At 47.8% G+C, this 27478-nt stretch overlaps 1 protein-coding gene across 4 annotated transcripts in view; it reads right to left on the bottom strand.

Moving 5' to 3' along the window:
• Positions 1 to 1429: 1429 nt before the first annotated feature.
• Positions 1430 to 27478, bottom strand: part of SAMD4A (sterile alpha motif domain containing 4A) — a 208388-nt gene continuing 182339 nt past the window's right edge. For 2 of the 4 annotated variants that reach the window (XM_063091946.1, XM_063091949.1), the window contains 5 exons: positions 24045 to 24163; positions 19520 to 19781; positions 18253 to 18379; positions 10281 to 10364; positions 1430 to 5800 (listed from right to left, as the gene is read on the bottom strand). In XM_063091946.1, coding sequence (XP_062948016.1) covers positions 5772 to 5800; positions 10281 to 10364; positions 18253 to 18379; positions 19520 to 19781; positions 24045 to 24163 — 621 coding nt within the window. In that variant the 3' untranslated portion in view covers positions 1430 to 5771. The remainder of the gene's footprint in view (positions 5801 to 10280; positions 10365 to 18252; positions 18380 to 19519; positions 19782 to 24044; positions 24164 to 27478) is intronic. The other 2 variants (XM_063091950.1, XM_063091948.1) reach the window with 1 other exon arrangement.

Below are 27478 nucleotides of genomic sequence, written 5' to 3'. Positions count from 1 at the left end.
AGGGCCAGTGACAGGTGTACTGACTGTCCAAGGGAACAAACCAAGGTACTTTCATAAGAGTTTGGATTCCCCTTGGTATTGCCCCCTCATTCCTTCTCCATTCATATGGAGAGTACGAGTCGATAAGACACACCCGTGTCCCTTCTGGATCCCTGGCTCAACGCCCCCACAGCCTCTTCCAAGCCGTCATGCTGTATATGCATTAATCACTCCCCTTTAATAAATGAAATGGAATTAAAGCAGTCCTCTCTGTGGGAGGGGACTGTCAGGGTAGTCCTAAAAGCTTTACTGTATGGGTAACCTTTTCTCCAGGATTGAACATTCCGTTACAAAGGTTGCTGGCAAATGCTACAGCTTTGCTGATAAAAATCACTAACCAACCCCATTTCAGGCACTGCGCTGAGCCCTTCATGTTCCCTCTCCTCTAATCTTACAATTCTCAGATTTACCCTCATTCCATGCACTTCAAAGTGACTCAAATTTCCTCTTGTACACTTTCCCCTCCTCCCCGTATAATACTACATTCACACTCTGAGATATGGCTCATTTGGGTTATAAGAACTCAACTTTACGAGGAATTTCATTTTTTGTCTCAGCTTCTGAGGCATTTCTTTATATTTCCAGGGACCAATTTGGATTTTGCCTGTCTCTTAAGCAGCTGAGCCTGGCAAAAAGGGAGTCACTGAGTGGTCATTGTTACAAAGTCAGATTGTGGCTGCCTCAGAGAACTCTTGGGTTGCTAGATTATGGTGGCAATAACTGCTATATCTTATGTTTTCTTTTGTTTTTACTTTTTTTGGAGTAGAGGTTTAATTATATAAACCTTAAATATCATAGGCCAAAAAACAAAACAAACCCAAGGCTCAGAGAGGTTAAGTAACTTCTCTAAGATCACATAGCTAGAGAATCCTGGAATCATAATTCAAACTCAGGTTTGCCTCTCCAGCCATATGCTTAACCGACACAATATTTAGAATTTATATTAGTATATATTATATACCACACTGGAATTAGAAGTATCAGAGTGAGATTCAAGCCATGTGTAGGTAAAAGCCCAAGGATCGGAGTACGCTGTTTCTTTCTGCTGTGGTTAAGGTGTGAAATATTTCAAAGGCAGTGAGGGTGGAGAACAAACTATAAACAGTATATCTGCAAGGTTAGAGTTTGCATTTAGAAATGTGTTCCTAAGTCAGGTGACACATTTATTGGCTATTCTGGGCACAGATCAAACTGCCTAAACTTCTACACCCCTCTCCGACTCTGTTAATAAAGCAGCTCATAGTTGAACATGTAATTTGTGTAGAATGGTCAGATGGGAATACTTAGGAATTTCATGCTCGTTCTTCCTTGCTGGCTTATTTCTAAGACTCAGTTCTTGTTTTCTAATCAATCATGTTGACAAAAAGAAGAAAAAAAAAAGACACACACACCAGTGTTACAAAACCTTGTATTAATCATTTCCCTTCACTTTCAATATAACGTTGATATGAAATATAGCCATGATTCTTAGTTACATGGGAGGGAATGAGTAATAAATACATTGTAGCAAGTTTGAACCACAAGGGTGTTTCACTGGTAACAACATTTGAAAACTGTACACTTGCAAAGAACAGCATCTTCAAACATTAGTATATCTGTATATCAGTAAAGCTTTTACATGTAACAAACATGCTCTTTTCATATATGACAAATTTAAAAAATATGCATTGCTTGGCAACATGAACTAGGCAAAAATATTTCTTTGTTCACTAACTTTATACAGGAAGACAGGACGAAAGGCATGCATGTACAATATGGATGCCTGCACAGGGCATGCAACGAAAGAAAGCTTTTTTTAAAAGTCAGCTTACATTAGGCATAAATACATGAGGGTTATATATTAATAAGGGAGGAAGTCTTCTGCTCGACATTATTAACATTCCTGTTTTCTTCCTATTCCTCCCAGAGGAATACACATTCACCTTTAAGTAAAGATAAAGGAATTACAAAAAAATAAAACTCACTTTGCAAACATCTCTGATGACTTGTAGAAAAAAATCAACATTAGTGTTATCACAGCTCCATGTGCAAATTATCCTTCTGTAGGTTCTTCTTGTAACAGGCACACCTAAGCGCCTTGGGTAGGCTGCTTCCTGCCCCAAGCTGGAGCCGGGCCGGTTTTTCCTCCCCTCACTGCTCTTCTGGTTGCAAGCCTATGCATTCAGCTCAGCTCAGCCCTCCAGCCCAGGCTCTCAGGGAATATGCATCTACAAACCTTGCACCGGCAATAGCTACAAAAGGTGTGGAAGAACAAAAGACCTGGAGAAAGCTCCCATTCTGTACAAGGCAGCCAGCGACACCTCAAAAGAAAACCTTGTTTTCCTCAGTGTCTCTTCAAATGAATGGGAGAGGGGTCCTGCCTCGCTGTAGCTCCAATCCTGAGTACCAGAAGAGGACCATCAATACACAGGATTTGAGAGCTTGGTGCAAACAGCCACCCCTGGCAGTCTGACCCAGCAGTGTCTATTTTGCTTGCTGGCTCTCATTTAAAACGTGAAACTCAAAAGCATGTGGAAAAAAATATATCAGCAGCAATGTTTCATGTCGTGTACACAGTTCATGTGTTTCTTCCTACTGTTTCTGGTAAGAAACCACTATGAATAAAAAGCACCAATAAAACATCATACATGGTAATAATATTGTAGAACACCACTGTCCCTGGGACAGTGTAGAGATGCCAAGTACGCACTGCATAAATCAGAACAAGGGGGAAAAAACACATGTAGTGAAATAGATTTTACTCTGTGATTTTTCAGTTGTTTACTATTATACTTAATATAAAACAGTTGCATTTGGGGGTCAATGGGGAATACAAAAAAAGGCACTGCCGCTTTATTTCTAAGTATCTGACTTCACAGCCTTATGCATGCAACTGTTTGATTCTTTTATAAATAAAATTCTTTTGCTTTAGGATTTTTAAATTGAGGTGTATACCTGCAGTCAACACAGGACTCAAAATAAGGTGGGGACAGGCTCCTAAAATTTATCAGAACACTCAACCAAAAAAAAAAAAAAAAAATTAAAACACTAATAGCAAAACACAACTAAGTAGATAGATCTATACATAGTCAATGAAAAATAAGCTCTTCTTTTTTTTAAAAAAAGAATTATGTTGTTATTAATAACAGACTTTATCATGGTTACCAGCCATAGCGAGTTAATAAGTAACATATCCAAAATAATATCTCTAATAATCAGATAACCATTGTTTCTATATTCAGTGAAGGAATAAATAGAAATTCAGATTTGCAAATACTTTAAGGTCTTCTTCCTTTTAAAGGATTCATGCTAATGTGATTGTGTTCACAATCTGAATAACACGAGTCTGTATGAATAGATACGTGTTTTGTAGCAGATCCGAATGCTTTCTCCTTTCTCAATAAGATGTGTAATACCATTGTTTTTTCTCCTCTTCATTAACTTTCTTAGCATCCAAAAAACACATTCTCAAACCTTCTGGTCTCACCTTTGGCCTTCAACATTTTGACCTATTCTTCCTGCCTTACATGTGATAATCCATCCTAACACATTCCCCAAGTAACACTAAGCTTGTTTAGAAAAGGGATGTGGAGGATGAATGCTAATGGCACTTGGTTAAAAAAAAAAATCAAGTAAAAGATGTTGTCTCTTTCTGCACATGGATTTGCATCTTTAGAACTTAGTCACCCAAGGAGAGGTCTGTCCCCCTTTTTTTATGCAATGCATGAAATTGTGGATACGAGCCTTCTTTGCTCACTCAAGTTTCTCTGTGGTTAGGGTGCTCACCTTTTTAGACTGCAAAAGGACTTCAAACACCTTGTTGCAGCATCCAAGGGTGGGTTGGATATATATTTTTAATCTTGAAGGTAAAAGAAATGTGTCGGGATCTTATTAAGCCTTTGAAATCTGTACATACTTCATTAACTTAAAAAAAAAAAACCCAAAACTAACCATAAGCGAGTGCAGTGATTTTCATGGTTTGATGTCTTTAATGTTGACTCTCACCTCACTGAAAAAAAAAAAAAGAAGAAAAAAAGGAACCAGACTCATCCATTTGATAAACAGGCCTTATACCATCTCCCTGATCTTGCCTTTGGCTGAGGATTCATACCATCATTTACACAACCTAATTTTCCAGTGCAGAGCACACTCCTCTTTGATTTCATCCCATATCCTCCACTGCATCAAATTCCAAAACGTAGTCTTTCTTACCCTTAAGAGATAGACCTATTACTTTCTGATACCATAGTTTGTTAATCTCTCACCATGTAATGACTGTTTTTTCCCTCCCCTCTGCGTGGCTGGATAAATCAGCCAACAGCACAGCAAATCCCTGACTTACACTGTGTGGACAGAGCTGTCATTTCCATCATGAGATTAACCTTTCCAACATCTTCTTTCACTGCCCACCCTGGACGGTGGGGCTGGGCCGCGTGGGCCACACGTCTCCCCGCATGTTCTCTCTGACACTTGCTGACTGACCCTTTATACACCATTGCTGGGCCTTTCTCTCCTCCTCTTCCTCAGCTGTGACTGAGCGGAGGAGATGCAGCCTCCAGGCTCAGGTTCCCACGAGCATCCCTACTGTAAAGGCTCTGTTCTCATTATCTGGGTATTAGACCTCTTGCAAGGGACAACCGTCCATGCCTGCCTTTTCTCCTCCAGTGGAACGTGCACCCATCTGTGTGTATGTGGAGCAAGGCCGGAAGTGACAGGATGGAGCCCCACAGGTAGGGTGGGAAGGAAGGGAGGACTCTGGGTGAGAAGCAAATCGAGCACAGAAAGAGGCCGCAGGATTCTTTTAGACTCTCTGGGTGCCCTGCGAGCAAACCCATAACTGATCACATGGTGCCGTCCTCCCTGTGCCCTCGCCCAATGCTGCGCTCATTCCAGACACATCCTCGTCCCTCGAACCCACCCACGTGCTCCTCCCACCCGACGGTGAGAGACAGCTCAGGCCAGCTCAGGCCTAGTGATCGCGTCCACCCTCCCAAGAGGCAGAGCTTGGCAAAAGACAACCCTGCTGCTATTATAAAAACAGAGGAAAACAATGAATCCATAACAACAAATCTTTTACAAAAACCATAGTATGAAGAGAAATTCTACCCAAACCCTTTACACATTATGTACCCTTTAAAATTGTTATGTAAACAATACACAAATCAAAGTTTATCTGAAATTTTGTTGGAGGGAATTTCTTCCTTCTTGCCCCCAATGCCATAGGCCCTCTCCTGGGGCTGTTTCAAACAGGGACCTCGGGGAAATCCAATCAGGGGGAGAGATTAAAAGGCAAGTTGCCATCTTGCTTTGGTCGCACGTAGCCATGATGTCCTTCTGTGGCTGACCGTGAAGCCCGAGGCTCCCCAGGGCTGGGGCTTCTGCCTCCCCCTATGTCTCTCCTATCTCTTTCCTGGCAGTACATTTTTTTTTTTTTTTGTCCTTTCCATCCAGGAAGCCACTTGCATCCATTTCCTCCACCTCCTTCCCTGTCCCATGTTTCCCTAGAGACCCCTCCCCACCCCACACACCAAATCAACCCATGACAGAAACAAATGACAAAGTAACCAATCTCAGGTCTACTGATATGTTTACAAGGGTGACCTACGCTCTCACAAAATCAAAATGGGAGAGGGACCAGGGGAAAAAAAGGCTGCAAAGTATCTTGGAGGATTCTGTGCAACCCCGAAGATGGCTGACACTGGACCCGCAGCAGTCGATTTCACGGCCAGCGCGGTCACTCTCATCTTCAGCTTCTAGATTGTGGAGGTCCGGTCCACCCCGTCTGGGAGAGGAAGACACACACAACGGGCACAGGTGAGTGAAACAATTCTGTTCGTACTCACCTACACCAGCACCACGCACACGAGGCCTCCCAGCCTCCGAGGACACGCAAAGGCTTCCTTCCTTCCTGCCCTCACATCACCTCCCACTCAGTATCTGGGGAATAGCTATTTTTCTCAGGAGCCATATTGAGCCTGGCAACCAAGATGGAAAGACCTAATCCTTGCCTTCCAAGTACTTACATTCTAGGCAGGACACAGACATGTAAACAGATGATGCTGTGAGTGATAATTGCTATCAAGGAATATGCATCAAGATGGCAGGAGCATGGAGGGAGGAACGTTAAAGTTGGCCTTGGAAGTCAAGAACAGTGTCACAGATGCAAAATGACTTCTGTAGATGGTGCTTATAGGAGAAAAGTGTGCCAAGCGAGGACGAGGGTGGGGAGGACATACAGCACATGCATAGGCGTAATGACAGGTCACGGAATGGTAGGGCTGGGAGTGGCTCGGAGGTTTAGGAGGAAGGACAGGGGAATGGAACGGCAGGAGATAGGGCTGAAGAGCCAGGCAGGGGCTGCGATGGGGACACAGGTGGACCTGTCAAGCTCACATCCCTTTCCTTGGAAGCATCTCCCTCGTACCCCCAGTACTCAGTGAAAGACTGGGGACAAAGTGACTGTGACCCTGGCCCCTGGACACAGCTGAGACAACCAAGGAGATGGCTGCATCTCACCCAAACTCATCCAGATACTCTGTCTCGAGAACCTGATTGAAGGCAGAGACACCAGAGGTAGACACTGTGGGCATTTGGAGCTGAAAGATCTTGTGGAAATGAGGGAGTGCTGAGGCCACCGAGGATCTGCCACATCTACACTTTGGAGAATTAGAGAAGCAAGGCTACAGAGAAAGTGGAGGACATGCACATGGGAGAGGAGAGGCCATGAGGGAGACAGAGAGCAGGGGAGCAGATGACTGCCCAACCCTTTTGGCCATCTGCTTACACGTGGATTCTAGGAGAGTCCCCAGAAGTAGACCACAAGGGCCTGGTGTACCTTGAACAGGAACTTGGATGTAGGCAATTGGGGAATTATAAGCAGCAGAGTAACCACATCTGATTTTTGGATGGTTTCTCTGGCAGCTGTGTCAGATGACCCGAAGAAGGGTAAGGCTGGTGACAGGAGGATCAGTTAAGAGGCCCCTACATTGGTCCATGCCAGAGCTGCCAAGGGGCTTATCCAGTTAGCAGAGACAGGCATGAATTAGCCTTCATATGAAGTGGAAATTACTGTGTTCAGTGACCATTAAAGGCAGGATACAGGGTGCCTCCCTGGTTTCGCTGATGTCTAAACACCAGCAAATGTATCCCAGTCTAAGCCCTAATATTGCAAACCTGGTCTACTCAATGGAGCATTTCTTTTCACTTGGCAGAACTCAGGTATGAGAGGGGAGTGGCAGGGTGTTCCAAGGACAGCTGGAGAACCTGAGTGACAGGGAGGAGCTCTGAGTCCACCACAGGGCTTTTCTGGCCTCTTCATGGGTATATGAGGAAGATAATGGCCAGGCTTGGCCTTGCATCTTCCTGGGCACTGGGACCACTAACCAGGAGCAAGCCCAACAAAGCTTGATGACAGCCTTAAATAAAGACTCGCAAAGCAAGATGGCAGAGGTAACCCACCACTCGGGCGTCCTCACCGGTTCTGTCGGAGGGGCCTGGGGTAGAGGAGAGAAGAGATGGAAAGGGAAGACCAGAGAAAAGTGGGTTAGACTGGCACCAGGAGGGTAGCAGTACTGGAGCAGACAGAGAGCAGAGAGATCAGCACAAAAGGATGGGCACCCAGGGGCCCATGGACTGGTCACTTAGAATGGGACGCCGTGTTCAGGAACTCGGATACCCTCTTCCTCTGACTGTGAGCTGCAAACAGAAGACCCTCTTGTACTCTACTTTCCTCTCCCTAGTTATTCGTGTTGCCATAAAATGACCTAATTCATTGGCACTGTGTCCCCAGCAAGGTCGTCTTCCCTGGCACCTGGAAGGGCTTGGACAGCAGAGAGGTGCTGTCATAGTGAGAGGGCACCACCACTGTGCCCAACTAGGCCACCCTGAACTGCATTTGCATTCTCTGCTCAGGAAACTGCTTATGAGGCTTCCCACCAGAGGGGATTATTGAGAAAAAACACAACGATAAAAAGGCTTAGGAGATTACCAAGATGAAAACATTAGCCAAAACCCATCAGTTCAGAGAAACTTTCTGTAAAAATAGAAGAACAGGCTAAAAAAAAAATGAAGTCTTTTAATGAAAACCTTCCTTTAGTAAAGAGAATGTGGTATTCTTGCTACTAATGATGATAATGTTAGCAATTTGATAAGAACTTCCAAGATGCCAATTATCTGAGATACATCAAGTCCTGGGGGAGCAGGTCAGTTCTCCTTTCTGACTCTCAGAGACAGTGAACGGCTGAGCCGAGTTCCCACCCACCGGCCCGTGTGGGGAGCAGAGCACGTGGCTGCCTGCAGTGGGCTGAGCTCACCTCAGGGTCTGGGGGGGCTTCCCTCCCCCATCAGAGCTCTGGCAGGTGCCAGCTCCAGGGCTGACCAGCAGCTGTCCTAACTCTGGCCCTATGAAGCCCCTCATTACTTTTTTAAAAATTGAGATATTCGCATACCATGAATTTCATGCTTTTAAAGTGTACAATTCAGTGGTGTTTAGTATATTCACAGAGTTGTGCAACCATCCCCACTGTCTAATTCCAGAACCTTCAATCACCCCAAAAAGAGATCTGGTACCCATTAGCAGTCACTCTCGATTCCCCTCTCCCTCCAGGCCTTCGCGACCACTTAGCTTTCTGTCCTATAGAGCAGCCTATTCTGGACGTTGCATGTAAGTGGAATCGTACACTACGTGTTCTCTTATGTCTGGCTTGTTTCACTTAGCATAACGTCTTCATGGTTCATCTACACTGTAGCATGTATCAGCACTTCTCTCATTTTTAAGGCTGAAAGCTATTCCACTGGCTATCCCATATTTTTTGATCCGTGTTCACTGGTTGCTGGACATTTGGTTTTTCCCCCATTGTTCATTAGGGGCTGCTGATCCCGCCTCCTCTGTAAGGTGAAGCAGAGGAGCTCGTGACCCTTCCCACCAGAGGTACCAGAAATGGCCCGATGATGCTATGAAGCTTCTAGAATCACAATGGCCAAGAAAGAGAGTAGTGGTTTGCAAATGGGGTTCCTGGAACCTCAGCAGAAGTCACGGAAAGGGCTGTGCCTTCCCACCATCTGTTTGGTCTGAAGCCCTGTGATATCACAGCGGTCTTGGCAGGCAGGCCTGCAGCTCCCTCCTGGGACTGAGGTCAGGTGGGTGCACGTCAGGTGGGCCCTCCACTCTGCTCCATGAAGAGCATTTATCTGTTTCATATTTGGTTTCAGATTATGATTGTATTTGCAGAAACTAAAACCCCCCTTTAGTCTCTCTGGAGTGGTAGCTGATGGTAGCCTTTCTCCCCACCGCTGCCAGAGAGAGCACATCTTGGCTTCAGGAGTGTGGACAGCCCAGTGGGTGGGTAAGCATGTCCAGACTGGAGAGGGCTATCAAGAAGGCTCACAGGAGGCCTCCCCGGGTCTCCGTGACTCAGAGCCTCCCAGAAGTTGGCAGGAGGGCATGGACGTCCACTCTCCCCTCCTCTGCCTGCCAAATATCTGCAAATATTTGTGCTTGAGAAAAGTGCCTGTTTAGCACCAGGAGGGTGCTGAGGGCCTCGCAAGGCTACTGTGACGAGGCAGGGCTTCAGACCAAACAGATGGGACAGCACAGCTGCTCTTGTGAGCTGCCGTGGGGCTGCAGCCCTGCACACCACAGCCCACGTTCCTGACTTGGGCTGTGGACATACAGGCGCATCCAACTTGACCTGTCCCTGTCACATGGCCAAGGACACCTCAGACTGCTTGGAACTCTAGGCGTCATTGAAGCCATTTGCAACAGGGGCATATAAAAACAAGTGGAGATTTTTGGTTCAAAAATTCTATTTTGAGAGCAAGTTGGGATATGCTTGGAACAGACTGGGGGATCTGGTGCCGAGAAGCAAAGCATCCAGTGCTGTGGGGGGGAGGGGGTGTTCCCACTACAAGCCACGTCTGTGTCCCTGACTCCTCCAGCTCCTGGCATTTGGCTGGGACAACTGTGGTGGTGTGATTTCAATGTGCACTGTGGGTGGAGCTTCTGGGGACAGAGAAACGGCTTTGGTCCCAGGTCCTTGACTCATCTCCTGGAAAAAGGAGGAGGAGAGCACAGTGGCTGCTTGGCGTGGTGCAGCTGGATGAGAGTCCAATAGCACCCCAGAGCCACTCTCTGTCCCTGTCCCCTGCCTACTCCTCCTTGTCCCCTTCCCATTCCCCAAGCTACTGCCAGAGTGTAGACAGCAGATAGCCAGCAGTTCTCTCAGACATGTGGTGATGAGGATATGCAGGAAGGACACACTCACCTCCCAGGGCGTGTTCGGTCATACTGAGGCACAAGGACTCCAGCCTGTTGTTGATGTCAGGTTCAGTCACGGGAAGCTGGAATTCTGCAGGGGACAAAGGGTTATGTTGGTGACAGGGACTCAGAGGACAAGGAGAAAGTGTGCACAGTGCCACCTGGTTCCACCTGCCAGGAGGAGGGTCTGGTGATCCTCCCTGGGAAGACTAGGAGGACTGCCAGGGCCAGCACGGAGGACAAGTTACACGCAGGTTCAACCAACCTCTGAGGTCTGTGAGACACAGAGTCCACTGGAAGAAAATTGGTGACTAAAAATAGCGGGTCACAGTCATAGTCTGTCACTCCTCTGCTCAGAATTCTCCACTGGCTTCACATCAGAGTAAAAGGCAGCCTCCTGCCACGGCCTGCAAGGCCCTGCATCATCTGGCCCTTTGTTACCTCCCTGTCCTCGTAAGCTCTCCCTTTTTCTTTGCTCCATCCGGGGCCCTCTTCGACCCAGGGCCTTTGCACTGCTGTTCCCCCCTTCCTGGAGGGCTGGTCCCTGGAAGTTCTCACAGCAAGTGCTCTTCCTGACTTCACACCTCTGGCTCTGCTGTCTCCTCAGAAAGGACTTTCTGTTCATTGCACGTGAACAGTACCTCCCCCCACAGGTCCCCCTTCCCCTGCTTTATTTTTCTTCATACCCTTCCCCAACATCTGACATACCATGGATTTGTTTTCTGCTCCCTGTGCCCAGAACTGGGCCTGGCACATTTCTGCTTCATTACAAGGAGCTGGGGAGGAAACCCATAGCATGGTAGCAGCTCTTCTGTGTAAGACTGTGCAGGTGCTTTAGATGTGCGGCTCCTTAACCTGCCCAACAAGCCCAATTCCCAAGTGGGGCTCAGAGAAGCAAAATCACTCATGAAGGCTAGACAGTGCTATGGATTGAATTGTGTCCCTAAAAGTTCCATGTATTGGAAACTTAATCCTCACTGTGGCAGTGTTAAGAGGGTGGGAAATCCTATTATGGCAATTGAAAGGTGGGGCCTTTGGGAGGTGATTAGATTGTGAGGACCCTGCCCTAGTGAATGGATTAATCCATTTATGGGTTAATGGTGGTCATGGGCATGGTTATGACGGCTTTAAAAGGAAAGAGTGTGAGAAGCTGTCTCTCTCTGCTCCTGCCATTCTCGCCATGTGACACCTGCTTTGCTGTGAAGAGTCACCACTCACCAACAAGGCCCTCATCAGATGTGTTCCCTGAACTTTGGATTTCCCAGCCTCTGAAAATATAAGAAATAATTCTATTTCTTTATAAATTACCCAGTTTCAAGTATTTCTTTTAAAAGAAACAGAAACGAACTAATACAGTCAGCTAACGTGGAGCTGGGACAAGACCCACGTCTGATGTTAGAGCTGGTGCACTCCTGCACACCACAGGGACTGTCATCTCCAAACACATTTGAGGGAAGGGCTGACACCTCTACTCCATGAGCAGTAGGGGATTGGCTCCCACTCCCCGAACCAATGCTGTGAACGTTCTGACCACAGCCAACGTCCCTCTGCCGTATGGACCCTCTCAATGTCCCAGGCTCCTCCTGGGAGCCACCTCCTCTCTCCCTCTCTCTCACTGATAGCACCTCCTTGTTCCTCATCCTGCAGAGCCCTTGGATGTCCTGAACTACCTGGAAGCACCCAGCAGACAGTGGCGATGTTTTCCTGTCTCTCTGAATCTCCTGTAACACTCGGCCCTGGCCTTCTGCACACCTCACACATGTCAACTGAGTGAAGAAAAAGATGGAGCAAGAGTAGAAGGAAAGCCTGACAGCTAAGAACTGTGAGTCCTACAGGGGAGGCAGAAAAAAGTCCCAGAACAGGTGTCAGCAGTGGGGTATGTTCCGTGCGCCTGGGAAGACTCAACATTGCCTCTGCCTTTCTGTGTGACCCTGTGAAGCTGTTCGCTTCTTTGTGCCTTGGCTCTGCTGCTTGTCAAGTGGGGAGAGCATCCTGGGGCCCAAACCTGAGGCCGTTTCCCTGCTCTTCCACATCTCCACCAGGGCACCTGGGGCCAGAGAGCGAGAAATGAAATGAGGTTGGTGGTTTGGTGGGACAGGAAGTTGAAACCAATGGCTAAACTGAAGTATCTGTTTCCCTTGATTAGCTATACATTAAGATCTCTGCAATTTATGTTTCCCATTACTGGCTAATTCAGAGGCAGATGTCGTTTCTGTTATTTAAAATTTTCAAAAAGAAGGTTGGCAAAATGGATCAATATGGAAGGCACTGGGGAGCAGACAGTGTTCTTTCTGACACAAGTTCCAGCACTGATGGGTTTGGAAAACAAACCGTGCCAATTCATGAGCGGACGGAGGCCACCTGAGCTTTCAGGGAAGTTGGGAGCCGGGGAGAATGGCAGGAGGCTCTGCCACCCCCACCCAGTAGTTGCTCTTAGAGGAGGGTTGGGGCAATCAGACAATTTCAGAGGAAAGAGTATTTCCATCCATTCATGTGAAAATCATATGCATGCAAAAATTAGCAGCCTTCAGGGTGTGAAATCCATAAAATAGAAACACAATTTTATATATAGCTAGTTAGCAAATATGAAAAAAAAAAACAAACCTCAGCAATTATAGCCATCCATATGCTCATTGTAAGATTTAGTTTACTCTCTAGCGCTCCCCTTTAAACAAACACTGTGGAGAGATTTGGATAAATAAAGATGCTCGACATTTGGAGAGAAATGTTTCAGCTGCAGGATTTCTTGCCAATACGCAGCAAAATGCCATTTTCCAAGCCTGGGATTGCGTGTTCCAAAAGGGGGGCTGAGAAGTGCAGGGCTCTCCGCTCCAGAATCTCCAGCCCTTCCCGGCTGCTCTTTTAGGGGAGAGCTGGTGTGCTCGCTCTTTCTCCCCCAGTTCCTCACTCCGGCGCTGGGGAGCCACGACCCCCACCACTCTCAGAGCGGCTCTGAAAAATTCCAAGTCTTAGAAGAAGCCCATATGTTCACACTGCAGAGTTTCCTAATAGTGTGACTTTTTAATTATGTATTTGATAAAAACAGATCCGTGGCATCACACTGCACATACGAAGAGACCAGTTGGGCAGGCAGCAGCTTCCGTCTCTGGTTAGAAACCCTCAGCTATGTGTGGCTTGGTGGGCAGAGCTTGTACCAAAGCCCCAGGGGGGCACTTGGGCAGCTCCTGCCTCACAGGCCCGCGTTAACCAGCGGGCCAACTCTTGCCATAGCTCTCACTAAACCCGAGGGCTCACCTTATTAATCCTGGGCCCCCAGTGGTAACAGACCAGGCAGACATAGTGTGAGTCTTCAGTAAGGCAAAAAGGAAAGATGCCTCCCTGACTGAGCTGTCTGTGCTGTTGCCCAGAGTAGGCCTATTTCTTCAGCTCAGATGACACCTCTAGTACTAGAGATGCTTCTTTTCCTCACCATTCGACCCTTCTAGTATTTAGTGAGGATCCCCTGTTCTGGGATTCCCAGAGCCTAGGCTGACTTGGGACTTTTTAATTGTGCCTTTTCAAAAGTCCTATATACAGAGTAGTCTAGTGCTCAGGCCCAGGGTCAAGAAGATCCTGGAAGGGAGCAGCTACCCATCCCTGATGAGGTGCTGCTGCAGGGTCCACCTGAGGAGGCCACGTGGCTTGTACTCGGCAGAAACAGACTAATGCTGCTGGGTCTCACATCTGTGACATTTAGGGTGCAATTCTGCAGCTCTCTCTCTCCAAGGCACTGGGTAAGGGGCCAATTCTTTTTAGGACTTTAGAAAAAGAAACAAGCCAGGGCATTCTAGGAAAAACCTTCAGAATTCCACTTTGCCAATGACAGCTGAGGATACTCTGTTGAATAACTAGAAAGGCTTTGAGTCTGGTTAAGTGACAAGTGGAGTTGCTGGAAGGAGAGAAAGCAGGGAGGACAGGCTGACCAGGAAGGGGACCCGGAGTGCTGTGGTGAGATGGGTTAGGAATAAGGGAGACAAGGGAAGGTGGGGACCAGGAAGAAAGGAGGAGGGTGGTAACAAAAGGAAAAGAACTCGTGTGGGCAGCAAAACGAGAGTCCACGTGGCAGGCAAGCTAGGACTGCAGAGATGGTCATGGTGGTGACAGATGGGTAGAATATAGTATATGATGATATTGTACCATCTTGCCCCAAGTTGACTCTCAGAGACAGGGGGACACGGGCCCAGCCGGGTTCTTGACTGTGACAGAGTTGATTCATTTATCAGCTCCCTATCCCCTGAGCTTATTAGAAGACAAGGAGGAAATGTTTATCAACACTTTCAGTGGCTCCCTGTTCTGGTGACTGCCTCCACATGGCAGCCCCTTCCACACCCAGTGCACCAATGACACTCTTCCTCTCCCCACTCTTTCCAAAGGCAGTTCTCGGGAAGGAACATGAAACTCACTTACACCGAGGAGGAAATAGACGCTAACAGACTAGAGCACTGTGCTCCTGGGTACACAGCATTCTGATGGTGGAAGAATCCCAGTCATGAGCTGGTGCATAGGGAAGTTTGCTGTAGTGGACAGATAGGTCAACTATGAAACGCTGCCATGTAAGATGCCACTTTATTTATCTTACATCTGGTAGCAGAGGTAGTTTGTGTGTGGTTTTGTGCAAGGGAAGGATGAGATTCCCAGATCACAGCCCTGTGAGGTTGCCCAGCCTACCCTTTGGGTGGTTTTCCTTTGAAGCCTGCTCTGGGCCTCTCTGCCCTTTCCCATCAAGCCCCCCATGTAGCAAGGAACCTCTGTGGCCTCCCAGCATTGTGCCAGAGCCACTTCAAAATCCTCTCTGCCTGGATCCCAAGGGCAACTGAGCCCAGTTCAGTAGGAACAGAGCTGCTTCCAAAATCAAGGATCACTGTCCGAGCAATGTCCAGATAAATTTTCCAGTTGGGAAAACACCCTGCCTCTGTGAGGAGCATGACCATTCTTGCCGGGGGCCACACTTGTTTTGAGCTCAAGTCACCTCCTGGTGAGTGTGTCAGACCTTGTCCCCCATGCTCTGGGAGGGCTGTTAAGTGTTTCTTACTCATTGCAGAGGCCAGTCAGAGGCAACAGTCACTGGATGGCTCTCCTGGCTGTCCTGGGAAGCATCTAAAACTTGTCCGTGTGGAAATAAAGCAAAAAACCACCCAAGATGGCCTCCAAGGGGCCCGTGGTTTATGTAGATCTGGGAAAGAAGGAAGCATCATGCAAACCTGAGCAAGGAGGCTGAGCAACTGCCATGCAACTGGAGGCTGTTCTATCCCCAGTCTTCTCTATGTTCTCTGGAGGCATTTAAAGTCTTCCATCATCTTAATGGAATTATTTTAAGTTTACAGACTCAAAGCATCCTTAGAATGCTTTGTTGTCTTCAAGATTTGCTTTAAATGGATGCTTTGAAGACAAGCGGCAGGAGGAAAACACCACACTGTACTGTAAAGTACTTTTCTGAGTATTTATTTTTGGGTTGGTCACGCATCTCTGTTCCACATTGCATTCACTATTACTGCTGTTTGTGTAAAGATGAAAGCCACTCTTTGCCTTCCTGATTTCTGCTGTCCTGATATGATGTTTTTAGTCTGGTCCTAACATCTGGCTGCAAGCCCCTAGAAGTTTCTGTAGCTCACCAGGTTGTGCTGCTTGGTATGGACAGGCCCAAGAGATTCTGGCTCTAGGACGGGCCTTTGTCTGGACCTGGCTTGGAGGTTGGTAGTGCTGTCCCTGTGAAGGAGGCTGCCTCCTCGGGAAGAAGGAAAAGTTCTCACAGTGACCTGTGGTCTTGACAACCAGCATTTGTTGGAGCCCTGGGCAAAGGCTGAGGAGAAGCAGGCCTGTGCCCTTGGCAGAGACTTGCCTGGGTCCTGGCTGTGCCCTGCCTCACCCTCACTGTCATGTCCCAGGAGTGGCCACCCAGCGTGGTGCTGATGTGCTGGGCAGGACACGGAGGGCTCCTGCTAAGCACTCACCAGTTGATTTGCAATCAGGAAATTTGGAGCAGCCTTCTTCCTGTGCTTTGGCCATTATTAGAAATGCTGTATTTCATTAAGGCCTTGCTGGAAGTGGGTCCATAATGCTTGGTGAGAGATTAATTGAAAAAAACAACTCTAGGGTTCCAGAGTTCTAGGTCCAGTATGCAAAGCATGTGATTTAGAGACTTGCAGGTAACTACTTTGCAGGAACATTGAAAACAAACTGTTATAAGTGGTTGCCTGGGACTGTGGGCTGCAAGAGGAGCAGTCATGTTTCCCTACCAGCCCCTCTGTATTATTCGATTCTTTAACCATGGGAACAAGAGGCATCGAGTGAAGAGGGTGAAAATGACCTTAGGTTCACGGTTGCTCTGAGCTGAGCCAGCCTCTCGACACTGCTGTCAAACAGTGAAAGGGAAACAAAGGTGTGGGTCAAGGGTCTGAATCAACAGACTTAAAGTGCTCAGTGTGGCCCAGCTCTGGGAAAGTGGACTATCTGGGCCTGGTTATCCCAACTAAGATGGAGAAAACTCAGGAAGCTAGGGCTCCTGGGAGGCCCGGGGACTGAGGTCAGGGTGAACTATTCATTCAAGGTGGAAGATCTCCTCATGCCCAGGATGTCTTCAAATCTTGTCCAGGTTCTCTTTTTTATTGGGAATGGATTGAACATAATTTTTCACGAAAACAGGATGGGACTAAATGACCCAGGGAAAAGGCCTTCACAACTCCCAAATTTTATAGAATTTCTTCCCAGGAAGAAAAATAGGTACAAGTATCAAAACAGAGAAAAGAAGCTTTAAAACAAAAGTGAGCAAATAAGAAGAGCTTTGGAAGTCAAGAAGCGATTTGCACAGGCGTCTGGACCCTGTGGTTGTTGCTTCCTCTCCTGACATGCCTTCCCCCATGGTGGGTCCTTTCCCTCTGCACCCTCCTGCTCCTGGCCTCCCCTTCACTCCTCAGGCACACTCCTGTCTGACCTGGCTCAACATTGGATCCCTGCTCAGAGTAGCCAGTCTGAGCTCCTCAGCTTCGGATTCAAAGTGCCCACCACGGGCCATACTCCTTACAGCTCCCCTGGTCTAGTCTCTGCCACTTCAGCCAGACCCTTCGGCCCATCCATGGCTTCTGCGACATGCCACGGCACGCTATACCTTTGCAGTCTTGCTCCCTGGGGTCCTTCGGCCTGTAACTCTGCCCTCCCTTTTTCCACCCCTCACCTTCTGTCCCCCGAAGTTCAGTGCCAATGCCAAGAAACTCCCTTGCCCACCCCAGGCCACAGTGACACTCGTCTTCCTTGAACTCCTATAGGACTTACTCTACAGACTGTTTCTGCTGCCTAGGCTGGGTATTTTCCTAGAGGTACAAAACCATCTCTGGCTTGCCCACCTGGGGAGGCGGACGTCTAGACAGGTTCAGTTATTGCCTGTGTGGCTTCGTACTACTCTTGGAGTCTAAGAGGCCATTGCCTGCACAGAGAGGGGTCAAGATTTGTTGGCTCTAATTCCGGCTACTCTGTTTTAGGAGGCACGGTGAAGGTGAAATTGACTTGAAGTGTGCCAAGTTGCTCTGTAACCAAGTAAAGCTATCATGTTGCAAGGCACTCCCAAGCCAGGGGGAGGGTCTCTCAGTGTCCACACAGTCAATTTTCTCTTTCTCTGTCTCCCTCTCATTTTCTCTGCACACACACACTCCACATGGAGCCCTTCCCATGCCCACCCTCCCCCCCAATCCCTCTGGTGATATCTCTGGTTTAATCAGTCTAGAAATATGACTAGTATCAAAAATATCCCCGTCAGATTGCAACCGACTCTGGGGCTCCATGCTCTGGCTCCCAGCCAAGCAGCCGCTATTCATGCTGGCAAGGCACAGTTTAAAAAAGGAAAGGCTTCTATAAGCTCGAAAGAATGCGTGGTGACAGTCGAGGCTAAGCACTTTCCGGCTGGGTTCACCAGGGCATCTATTTTGGCCTCCTGGCCTCGCCTCCGTGGCAAGGGGAGAAGTAAGTGAGAGATCAGAAACCCCTACCTGGCTGCTGGAACATCAGCATGTTCTGCGGAGAAGTGTGCACGGGCAGCGAGCGGGTCCTTTGCACTGAGCTGTGGGTGCGGCTTGGCATGCTGTTACTGCCCCCGGGGTTGGCAAACCAAAGGTTCTGGTGAGAGACGCAAAAGGCGAGCCTGTTAGTCCACACACCCTCGGGTAGGGGTGGGGGAGCAGAGCCACCAGCCGGAATTCAGGAGGCAAATATTCCGGGGAACTCTGCTAACTTCTGGCTTGCAGGCCAGTGCTACCTATATACATACCTAAAGAGAGTGGGGCCAGATACTCTTTATTTTATCCACCCTCTCCTCAGCCCCAGCCTTGCTCTAAGCCTGAGGTTAATCTGGACACCCTCTCCCCTACTGTTTCCAAAATTCTATATGCCATTTGTAGCTTTTGCTTTTCCTGTCACTTTTCTAGGAAATAGGGGGAGTTCTATAAATTCTTGTAATGAAGAATACAAACTAGTTCAGGGCTCTCATTTGATTTTCTTCTTGAGATTCTCCCCCAGAGCGAGGGGGAGAGAAAATACCTCTTAGTGGGCAATGAGCTGGCTGGCACAACTGAGCTCGTGTGTCCTAAGCAGTGACTTCCTCTCGAGCTGATCTGGGGCTGGGGACAGTGGTCAGAAAGTGGGGCTTTCTGATACTCTGTGCTCCTTTCCCTGGGAAGTGAATCCTGCCTGGCTGGCTTGGGCATTTTTCCTGTTTTTAAGCCAATCTGTCATCCTTTCGTTTCTCATGAGAACACAGAACCTCAGACTCACTTGTGTTCCTCCAATCCCAGCCCCAACCTGCAGAATCTCACAAGGCTGGGGCACACGGGTGGGAGGCACTGGGAAGGTGGGTACAGGGCTAGAGTGTGAGGAGCCCTGACAGAGAGGTCAGCTCTGAATTGCACAGAAGGAACCTCTGGACAGCCTGGCCTTGACTCCCCTGCTGACAGCCTCTCTCAGACTTGTCCTGTGGCTTCACCACCACAGCTGGAACCATGACAAAGGAGCTATCTGCCATGGATAAAAAAGCAAAGAAAGCTCCTTAAATGCTAGGCTTGTCTGGAACCCAGATCTGGGATGTGGTGAGGTCTTTCTAAAGGCCCTCCTATGCAGAGTCCCCAAGGTTAATGTAAGCGTCATAAGCACAGCCCTGGAGTTGCTTTGTCTTCCAGAAAAACAATGCAATCAACACTGGTTACCTCTGAGGCACGGGGACAACTGTCCCTCAGTTTGGCTCCCTCGGGCCTCTCTCCTCACCTTGGGATCATCCAGGGGAGGTCCTGAAGCCTCAGCCCTCATCCCTGGGGCAGAGCTAACCTGTCTTCCTTGTTTCATGATGGTGGGGTTGGCTGCGGTGCTGCGCTGGTTGGAGCTGACAAATCCACTGGTGCCCAAGAGGCCCAGGCGGGCGGAAGGGACGTTCCGAGAGGGGATCTGGTACTGGCGCGGGTTCCGTCTGCCCATGCCACCGCCCACTGAACCAGCCGTTGGGAGGGAGTTGGACTGGCCAAAGCCACGACTGTGAGGGCAAAGATAAAGAACCAAGAGACCATCAGTCATTCCTCAGCCCTTTCCCGGCCCCAGGCTGCCTGTGGGATGCCTTCTTGGGGCCTGTTCACATTTTGATAGTTATGAGGCCTACGAGAAGCTCTATGCCAGGGAGGGACTATGATTAAAACGGCAGCTAACATCAGAGAGTGTGTATCACATGCACTGCCCTGGGACCTTTACATTATTCTTCAATCCTAAAGAACCCTATATGTAGGTACTTTCTCCCTTTACAGCTGGAGAAGTAGAACAGAGAGTTCAATAATTTTGCAAAGGCCACACAGCCAGCAGGGGGCAGCACTGCAACATGAGCCCAGAAGGTTAACCAGCACGCTCTTCTGCCTTCTACGCTGCATCCGACCCAGGGTGTTGCAGACGAGGACGGGGTCTTGAGCACTCATGTGCCTTTCAAGAGGCCACACAGCAAGAAAGTGGCAGAGGATTTGAATTGGGTCTGGCTCCTGTCCCAGCACTCCTCCTGTCATATCATAGTCTGTTTCTGATCAGTCTGTGTGTGTGGCAGACTTGGAGAGAGTGGCCTGCGAGCCCCAGGAGGACGTAAGCTCCATGACAAGGACAGTATCTGTCATCAATCCTGTATGTCCCATGCCTGAATCAGCTCTTGGCACAGTGAATGCAGGTGAATGGAATGAATGAATGAATGACTCAGTCTCTGCCATATGATGGTTCTCTCCAAATGGGACGGCTGCCCCCATCTGTGAGGCTTGGACTCCCAGTGTGAGAGTAGGGATCTGAGAAGAGAGATGATGATGTTTGCAAGTGCTCTGGACCTAGGACACGGCTGCTCCCAGCTCCACAGGCCCTCCGTGCCTGGCAGGCCACACCAACGCTGGAGAGGCTCCATGCTTCTCTTAGGTCCATGCAGGGAGGCCTCTGGGGACCGGCGCCCCTGCTGAGTCGGGTGACCTCAGCGCAGAAGAACTCTCCAATGTGCCTCAGGTTCTGGGAGGTTACACAGCCGCCAGCAGGGTTTTAGGAACCAGCGCATTCTTTCCAAGAAGAGTCAGCTTTAGTCATTCACTGATGTTTAAGTCAAAATGCTTTACCTCCAATGGCCACAAGATGGAACAGACTTGCTTTTCCAGCCACACAGGGAGGTTTGTACCAAGCCTGTGAGGAGACTCCGGGAAACAGGGCTGACGTAGCTTAACCAGTGGAGGACGATAGGGGCCTGCCAAACAGTCACTTCCTGAGAAAAGGAGAGAGTTGTGTATGTGTGTGGGGGGCGGGGGTGTCTGAGCCAGCAGTGCGGTAGATCTCAGAAAACATTTCTCTTCTCCCCAGAATTCCTAAATTTCCTAGGGGGAGGGGGGCATGGAAAAGAATTCTGGGCTTTCTACTTCCAGGCTTTTTAGGCCAAGGAAAGAGTTCTCGATTCTTGTCAGAGGGTCACTTAAATGTGGTAAGGAGGACACTAATGGGTTCTTGGTCTGTTTATCTCATCCTTTCTCCCCCTTTTTTTCCTTTTCCTTCTTTTTACTAAAGTCTAAGATTTTGGGATTGAAAGAAGGATCTAGGGTCAGGAGGGGCAGAAGTAATTTCATGGGATCCGAGAGACACCCTTTGGAGAAGGGCAATCTGCGATACGTCACAGGTGAAGAGACAAGGACCAAGTGGTGTTTGTTTTTCAACTATGAAAACTAGTCTTTTGGTGTCTGGAGTTGAAATTTTGGCCACCTGGTAGATGATTCAATATTCTGCTAAGATTTTTCCTTATTTAGTGCTGATAGCTTTTTTTCATTTTTCTTTTTGGTTGGATTTTTAAAAAGTTATTTCATATGCAAAATAGAGCAGTCAATAAGTGATGCTAAAATGATTCGTGCTTCCAGGAAGGCAAGATGGTATTCTTAAGCAATTTAATGTGGGCAGAGGATTCTGTTCTGGGACACTTTAGTCACTGGAGAAATGAGGGCTCTAGGGACTCCTGGAGTTAGGAGTCGGCTGTATGGGGAAGGAGAGTAGAACCCGGAGCACTGTGGGGGTAGGACGTGATAGGGGCGGGGGGAATTTGGCTAGGCTATTTCCCTTGATGGTGGGCCCCTGCCAGATGTGCTGAGGGTCGCCACTGCTGGCCGCTGGAGTGAACACTTAGGTTACTTAAGATTGCTAGGCTTAATGAAATCATCACACTTTCTGGGGAGAGAACAAAGTGACAAGAGTAAGTCTTCCTCTCTCTCTTGCTCTGCTCATCTGTGTCACTCCTCTGCCTTTTAAAATCTAATTGATTTAATTACATCGAAATGCATGAAAAATCTTTGATGAAATAACATTAATAAGAAACCATTAGTTTGTGATTTGTGATAATCCAAGCAGGGGCCTGGCTGCAGTTATCTTTGTATTATTGGAGAAACAGGTCTTCAAAGCAAATTAATAGCATAAAAAGATCTCAGAGGAAATACTTATGAGAACAAAATATTTTCTAGCATTTTAGCAACATCCACTTGAACCTCCACAATCGGTGATTGAATTCATTCTTATCTAATCAATAAAAAGAAGTCCATCGGGGCTCCAACCTGGCAAACCTTGGGGTAGCCCAATCCAAGGGTTCATTAATAACACTCTAGAGATGTCGAGGTTAATGCCGCCTGCTCTGCCCTGAGCAGGGCTCTTGGACGTGGACCAAGGACAAAACAGGCTGACAGAGGCAGGGGATGGGACTTTTGGGAGGAGAAGCAAAGAGTGCTCTGTCTTCATCTTCAACCTGTGAATGTCTCTTCCTCTTAAAACTTGTCTCCCAAGGGCCTGGTGCTGCAAGAGGGGTCTGGAGCCTCCTCCCCTTACTTGGGAGAGGTATTGCTGCCCTTAAAAGAAGGGAGAGTGCCTGGGATGGTGGCAGGCGCCACAGCAGGAGGCTGAGGAGTAGGCCTTGACTTTCATCATCCGGGCCAACCCACCAGGGCTGGCAACACCGGAGGGCTTCGGGCCAGGGAGCTGGCGATGATGAGTGTTGCTTTGCTTGAGCCTTCTTTTCTGCACACCAGCCTGAGACAGTGAGAGTCGCCTGGCTGCCGTAGTGTTTGAGCACGGAGCTGGTGCTGGCCTGCCTGGTCCAAACCCTGAATGCCACTGCCTACCACCTCATCTGCAAGCTGGGGTTAATAATAGTAGCTCTACCTCAGAAAGTTGTTGCAAGGATTACATGTATTAATATTTTTAAAGTGCTTGGATACCACTAGGCCCATAGTAAGTGCTAAATAAATGTTTGTTTAATAAATAACTTACATATGCTGGAATGTGATAGCACTTCAATTTTTAAATTAATCTTTCATAAAGACTCTTCGAAAACTCCAACTGGCCTTTTATCTCCCTTAAGTAATACAAAGCAGTGATGTTTTAAGGCACACTTACGCAAATAAATGCCAAAAATTTTAATGACATAGGCAGAGCTTATACATACGCATGGAGAAATGAAATGAATTCAGAACCTTTTAGGTGCAAGTGAAGAAATTATTATTTAGAGGGCTCCTGTTTTAAAATGTAAAATAGAATGTTGACTTTTCAGAATGTTTGCATTATCTTTCCCTTATTTCATTGTTCTAGGCGTAGCACAACCCTTCCTCCAGCCTTTACTTTCTCCTGCAAATTTTCACGGCAATTCACCTTTAATATGCAATTGGATTCCTCAATTTAAAATCATATTAAGGTAATGGGTTCTAAAGTACAACCAGGCTTATTTTTAACTGTATCCAAGAAGCTGAAGTACTATGAAAAATCAAGAATGGTACTGCTTCCCTATTAGACTGCAGCTCAGACCAAAATAGACTAGCATTGGGCTCTTTACCCTGCCACCAACTATAATTAGCTTGTCTGCAGCTAGAAAGGAGAAAAAAATTACACTACCACTTAAGGTGCTCATAGAACAACCCATTTTTGTCTTTTCAGAGTGTCCCTTTGCAGATAAACCACCAAGTGTTTTGCTGGCATTTGTTAAACCATATACCCGCATTCTCCTCTGGATGCCTATCCGGACGAATACCATTATTTTGACAATATAAATTGAGTTACAAAAGCTCATTCAGCTCTTCCTCTGGGAACGCTCTCTAACAGCCTTTTCCCAACCCCACCTGTTTAAAGAATGTGATTTGGAACTTGCCATAGGGCATCCTCGGGAACAAGGAATGGTGCCCTGCCATCTTCCTGCCCCAGGAACTGAGGCAGGCAGCAAGGCACCAGGGAACCACCGTGCATTACAAAGAATGAAATCCCAACATACTTTCTTTGCTGTCGATATCCTGATATGTCTAGAAGGGTTTTCCGAGGGAAAGACCGAAAGAGCTTCTGCACCTGCTGTTTCCATGACAACAATCTTTTTTTCTGTGTCTCTGTAAATGCCTGCAAAAACAAACAGGACTTTTAAATGGGTGACGCAGCCTGGCATTAGAGGGAGAAACATGCAATTAATGGGGGAAAACACCAGAGTCGCTGCAGTTGCTTTTTCTTCACCTGTTTCCAACCTGGTCCAAACAGCAGCCAATTTAATTTGAGAGCCGCCTGTACTGAAAATTCAAGTGATTTGACATTAGAGGTGCCTGGTAAGGTACATGCATTAAGCTTTTGACAACCCTTGGTTTTGGTTTCATTTCTGGCAGATCCACACCCACCACCCCCCTCCTCCTGACTTCACTCTGGACTCTATTTATCAACCAAGAATGAATTGCAAAATTGATGGTTGAACACTATGGTTTTTGCAGGCCCCCTGCATATTCATAATCAATGGAAATTTTAAACCACTCCAAAAATCAATCTGCATGATGATGTGGTCACCCTCAAGTGGCCTGCAGGGCTTCAGGGAATAGCGAATATTCTCTGTATTTCAGGACTTTACTGAGAAGTTTCCAGTTAAGGCGTCCCATGCCCTACAAAAACCCCAGTGCACCAGTCCTGACCTAAAGCTTGTCTAAAGTTCAGGAAAATGAGTAGATCTGATGCCTTCTCAAGTCTTTTCTAGTAAAATTGGTGTGTGGAGATGTTTTGCATACTGCTGTGTATGTAACATGCTCTCATCTATATCATGTGTCCTTTTGCCAACAGCCTTTGTACTCACAACAGCTTTGGGAAGGACTTTACATGGGTTATGAGTCCCCAAGACAGGAACTCTCAAATTCATGATATATTAGAATTACCCAAAGAGACCAATGCAGATTTTGGGCCCCCTCCCACACTCCAGGAGACAGCTTTAATACGTCTGGAGGGATGTCTAGGGACTTTGTGTTTGTAGCAAATGTCGTGGTGATTCTGCTGTAGGTACACTGTGGACATGTGGTGTTCTAGATGGTGAGGACCCTATGTAATACATGAATCCCCTGTCAAGTGCTTAAAACTGCGGCCTAGAAGACATGCTGTGGGAAATCCATCAGATTTGGTTGATTGCAGTAACACTGATAACTTCCCAGGTAGTTTTGTCAATAAGGCATGAAATCCTTTAAGCAGTAATAAAATATTGTTAGAGTAAGACTAAATGACTAATTCCCATAAAGGAAGCAGCTTTCTTAAATGGAGAAAAAAATAACAGCTTAATTTTCTCCCGATGATGCTTAATCTTTAAGGACCTACACACAGGAGAGCTCTGTGGATGAAAGCAAAAAGACGTTAATCATACTGAGGAAACGTTATCGACAACTTGCAACCCCCTTCGTCCTGAGTGACCTTAGCTAGATGCCATTAAGGATATTCGTCAAGGGGGCCACCCAACTAAAGGACGTAGTGCCCCGTTAGTGACAGAGGTGCAGAGCCCCTGCTGGTGTGTGGTGGGTGCTTTTATGGCTAAAATGTGAAGACGTGGTTCTCCTCCACGGTCCTTCTCATTTGTTGGTGATGCTCGAGGGGTGTCCAGCTATACATGAATACCTTTGAAAACTGGGCAAAAGGCAAGCATTTCTGCTGGACTGATCAAGAAAGGAAGGGGATAGATTCTGTTTTTGATAGACTTGCTCAGCCAAATGTTGAGTGAGGACACAAGACTCAGGCTTGCTGGTCAAGATGACCTGGGGAGGAGAGTCCAGCACAGTGGGTCAGAGGAAGGCTCTGGCTGCAGAGGGGCAGGGCTGCAATCCCTGCACACCGTCACGCAAATTTCTCTACCCCAGACTCAGTTCCTTCTAGAAACTGAAATGGAGGAATAATACCTCCCTCAAAGGGACGTCGTGAGAATGAAATGAAATGAAACACGACAAGCGCTTAGTAACGGTTCCATATGTGCGGCTCACAGATGTGCTAACCAGGATTTTTCTGTTGCACAGACCAGGCCTTTAGAGGTGGTATATGAGTGTTCATCACATTTGGTATTTAACAATGACCTTTAGCCCCAGAAACAGCACAAATCAAAGGACTTCAAGGTCTCAAAACTATAATACTAAGCTGGTTGGAGCCAGTCCGAAGGACAACTGGCCTGCGTTTCCAAGTGACAGAGGAGTAAATGGCCTACTTTATAGATGTGTTCCCAAGGACGTCATTATATACATGTCATCTCCCATGGTGGCAGACAGCATCCAAGGAGATGGAAATGTTTACACCTCCACAGAGAGGCCAGCTCCTCCACTCAACAGCCGGGGCGGCAGGCTCACTTAATTGCAGGTAGGAGCAAGCCCTTGGGTGGGGCTGAGTGAGTGTGGTGCTGGTCCTGCTCCGCTGGGAGCCACAGCATGAGCTAGAGCTCGGTCAGGGCTGGCCCCAGCTCCGGTGTGTGCAGCGTGCTGCTCCATTACGAGGGACGCACTACTGGCTATGGTGCCTGATATCGCATCACAGCCCCCTCCGCTGGCAACCCCAGGGTGGGCTGGGGAGCAGCTTCCTTAGGGACTGGAGGGGAAGGGAAGATGCCACCATTACAGACTACCCAGACACCGCCAATCAGCCACTTCAGAGTCCTCTGTTCCTGTCAGGCCCAGACCAATAAGTCTGTCTGGAGGAAGATAGGACATGTGTCCTACAGTTTATGTGGCTGGATTAAAAGGCTCATAAAGAGGCATGAGCCCATCTTCTCAGAACCACCTCAGGACAGCGAGGAGGCGGGAGGTCTGGGATTATAATCCAGGAATCGAAATGAATGGGCTAGAAGTAAAATTCAGAACTTTCCTGCCCTTCCTTATACTACTCTAGGGAGTTGGTCCCTTCATCCTTGGGGAGGAAGGGAGGTGTCCCGGCTTAGTCAACACCTTCCCCACTTCCAGCCAGCTGGGAACGGCATGTTCGGGCTGTGAAAGGGAGTCCTGTCTCACTGAGCCCAGCCAACCTTCCTCCAGGACGGAGACCGCGCCTCAATGGGGCCTCATGGGGAGCGTGTGTTCTGCCCACATAGACTAACCTGAGGCTATGGAAAAATATCCAGATGCTTCTCTTTCTCAAACTAAAATAATAATAAAAAGCCTTGCACAACATTTTCCCTTCCAAAGCAGAGAGCAGGCCCTTCCATCCTGACATGCATTCAGGCAGGTAGACATGTCACGAGCTCTTTCCTGCCCATAACTCCTGTCAGCGAGGCCCCCTCTATGGCAATCGGCAGGAGATGAGGCCACACGGCGCCATCCTGGAACTGAATCGCCTGGGGCTGCCAGGGAGGTAAAGGTGGAAGAAACAAAAACAGGTGTCAGGGTACCAGGGAGGGCATGCAGGATGGCAGGAAAGGGAGAAGCGTCAGGCCAGGGTTCC

This window comes from Cynocephalus volans, chromosome 3 (assembly GCF_027409185.1).
Source record: "Cynocephalus volans isolate mCynVol1 chromosome 3, mCynVol1.pri, whole genome shotgun sequence".
In the NCBI taxonomy this organism is placed as follows: Eukaryota; Metazoa; Chordata; class Mammalia; order Dermoptera; family Cynocephalidae; genus Cynocephalus; species Cynocephalus volans.
Note: the sequence above shows the minus strand (reverse complement) of the source record. Positions and strands in the feature narration are given on the sequence as shown.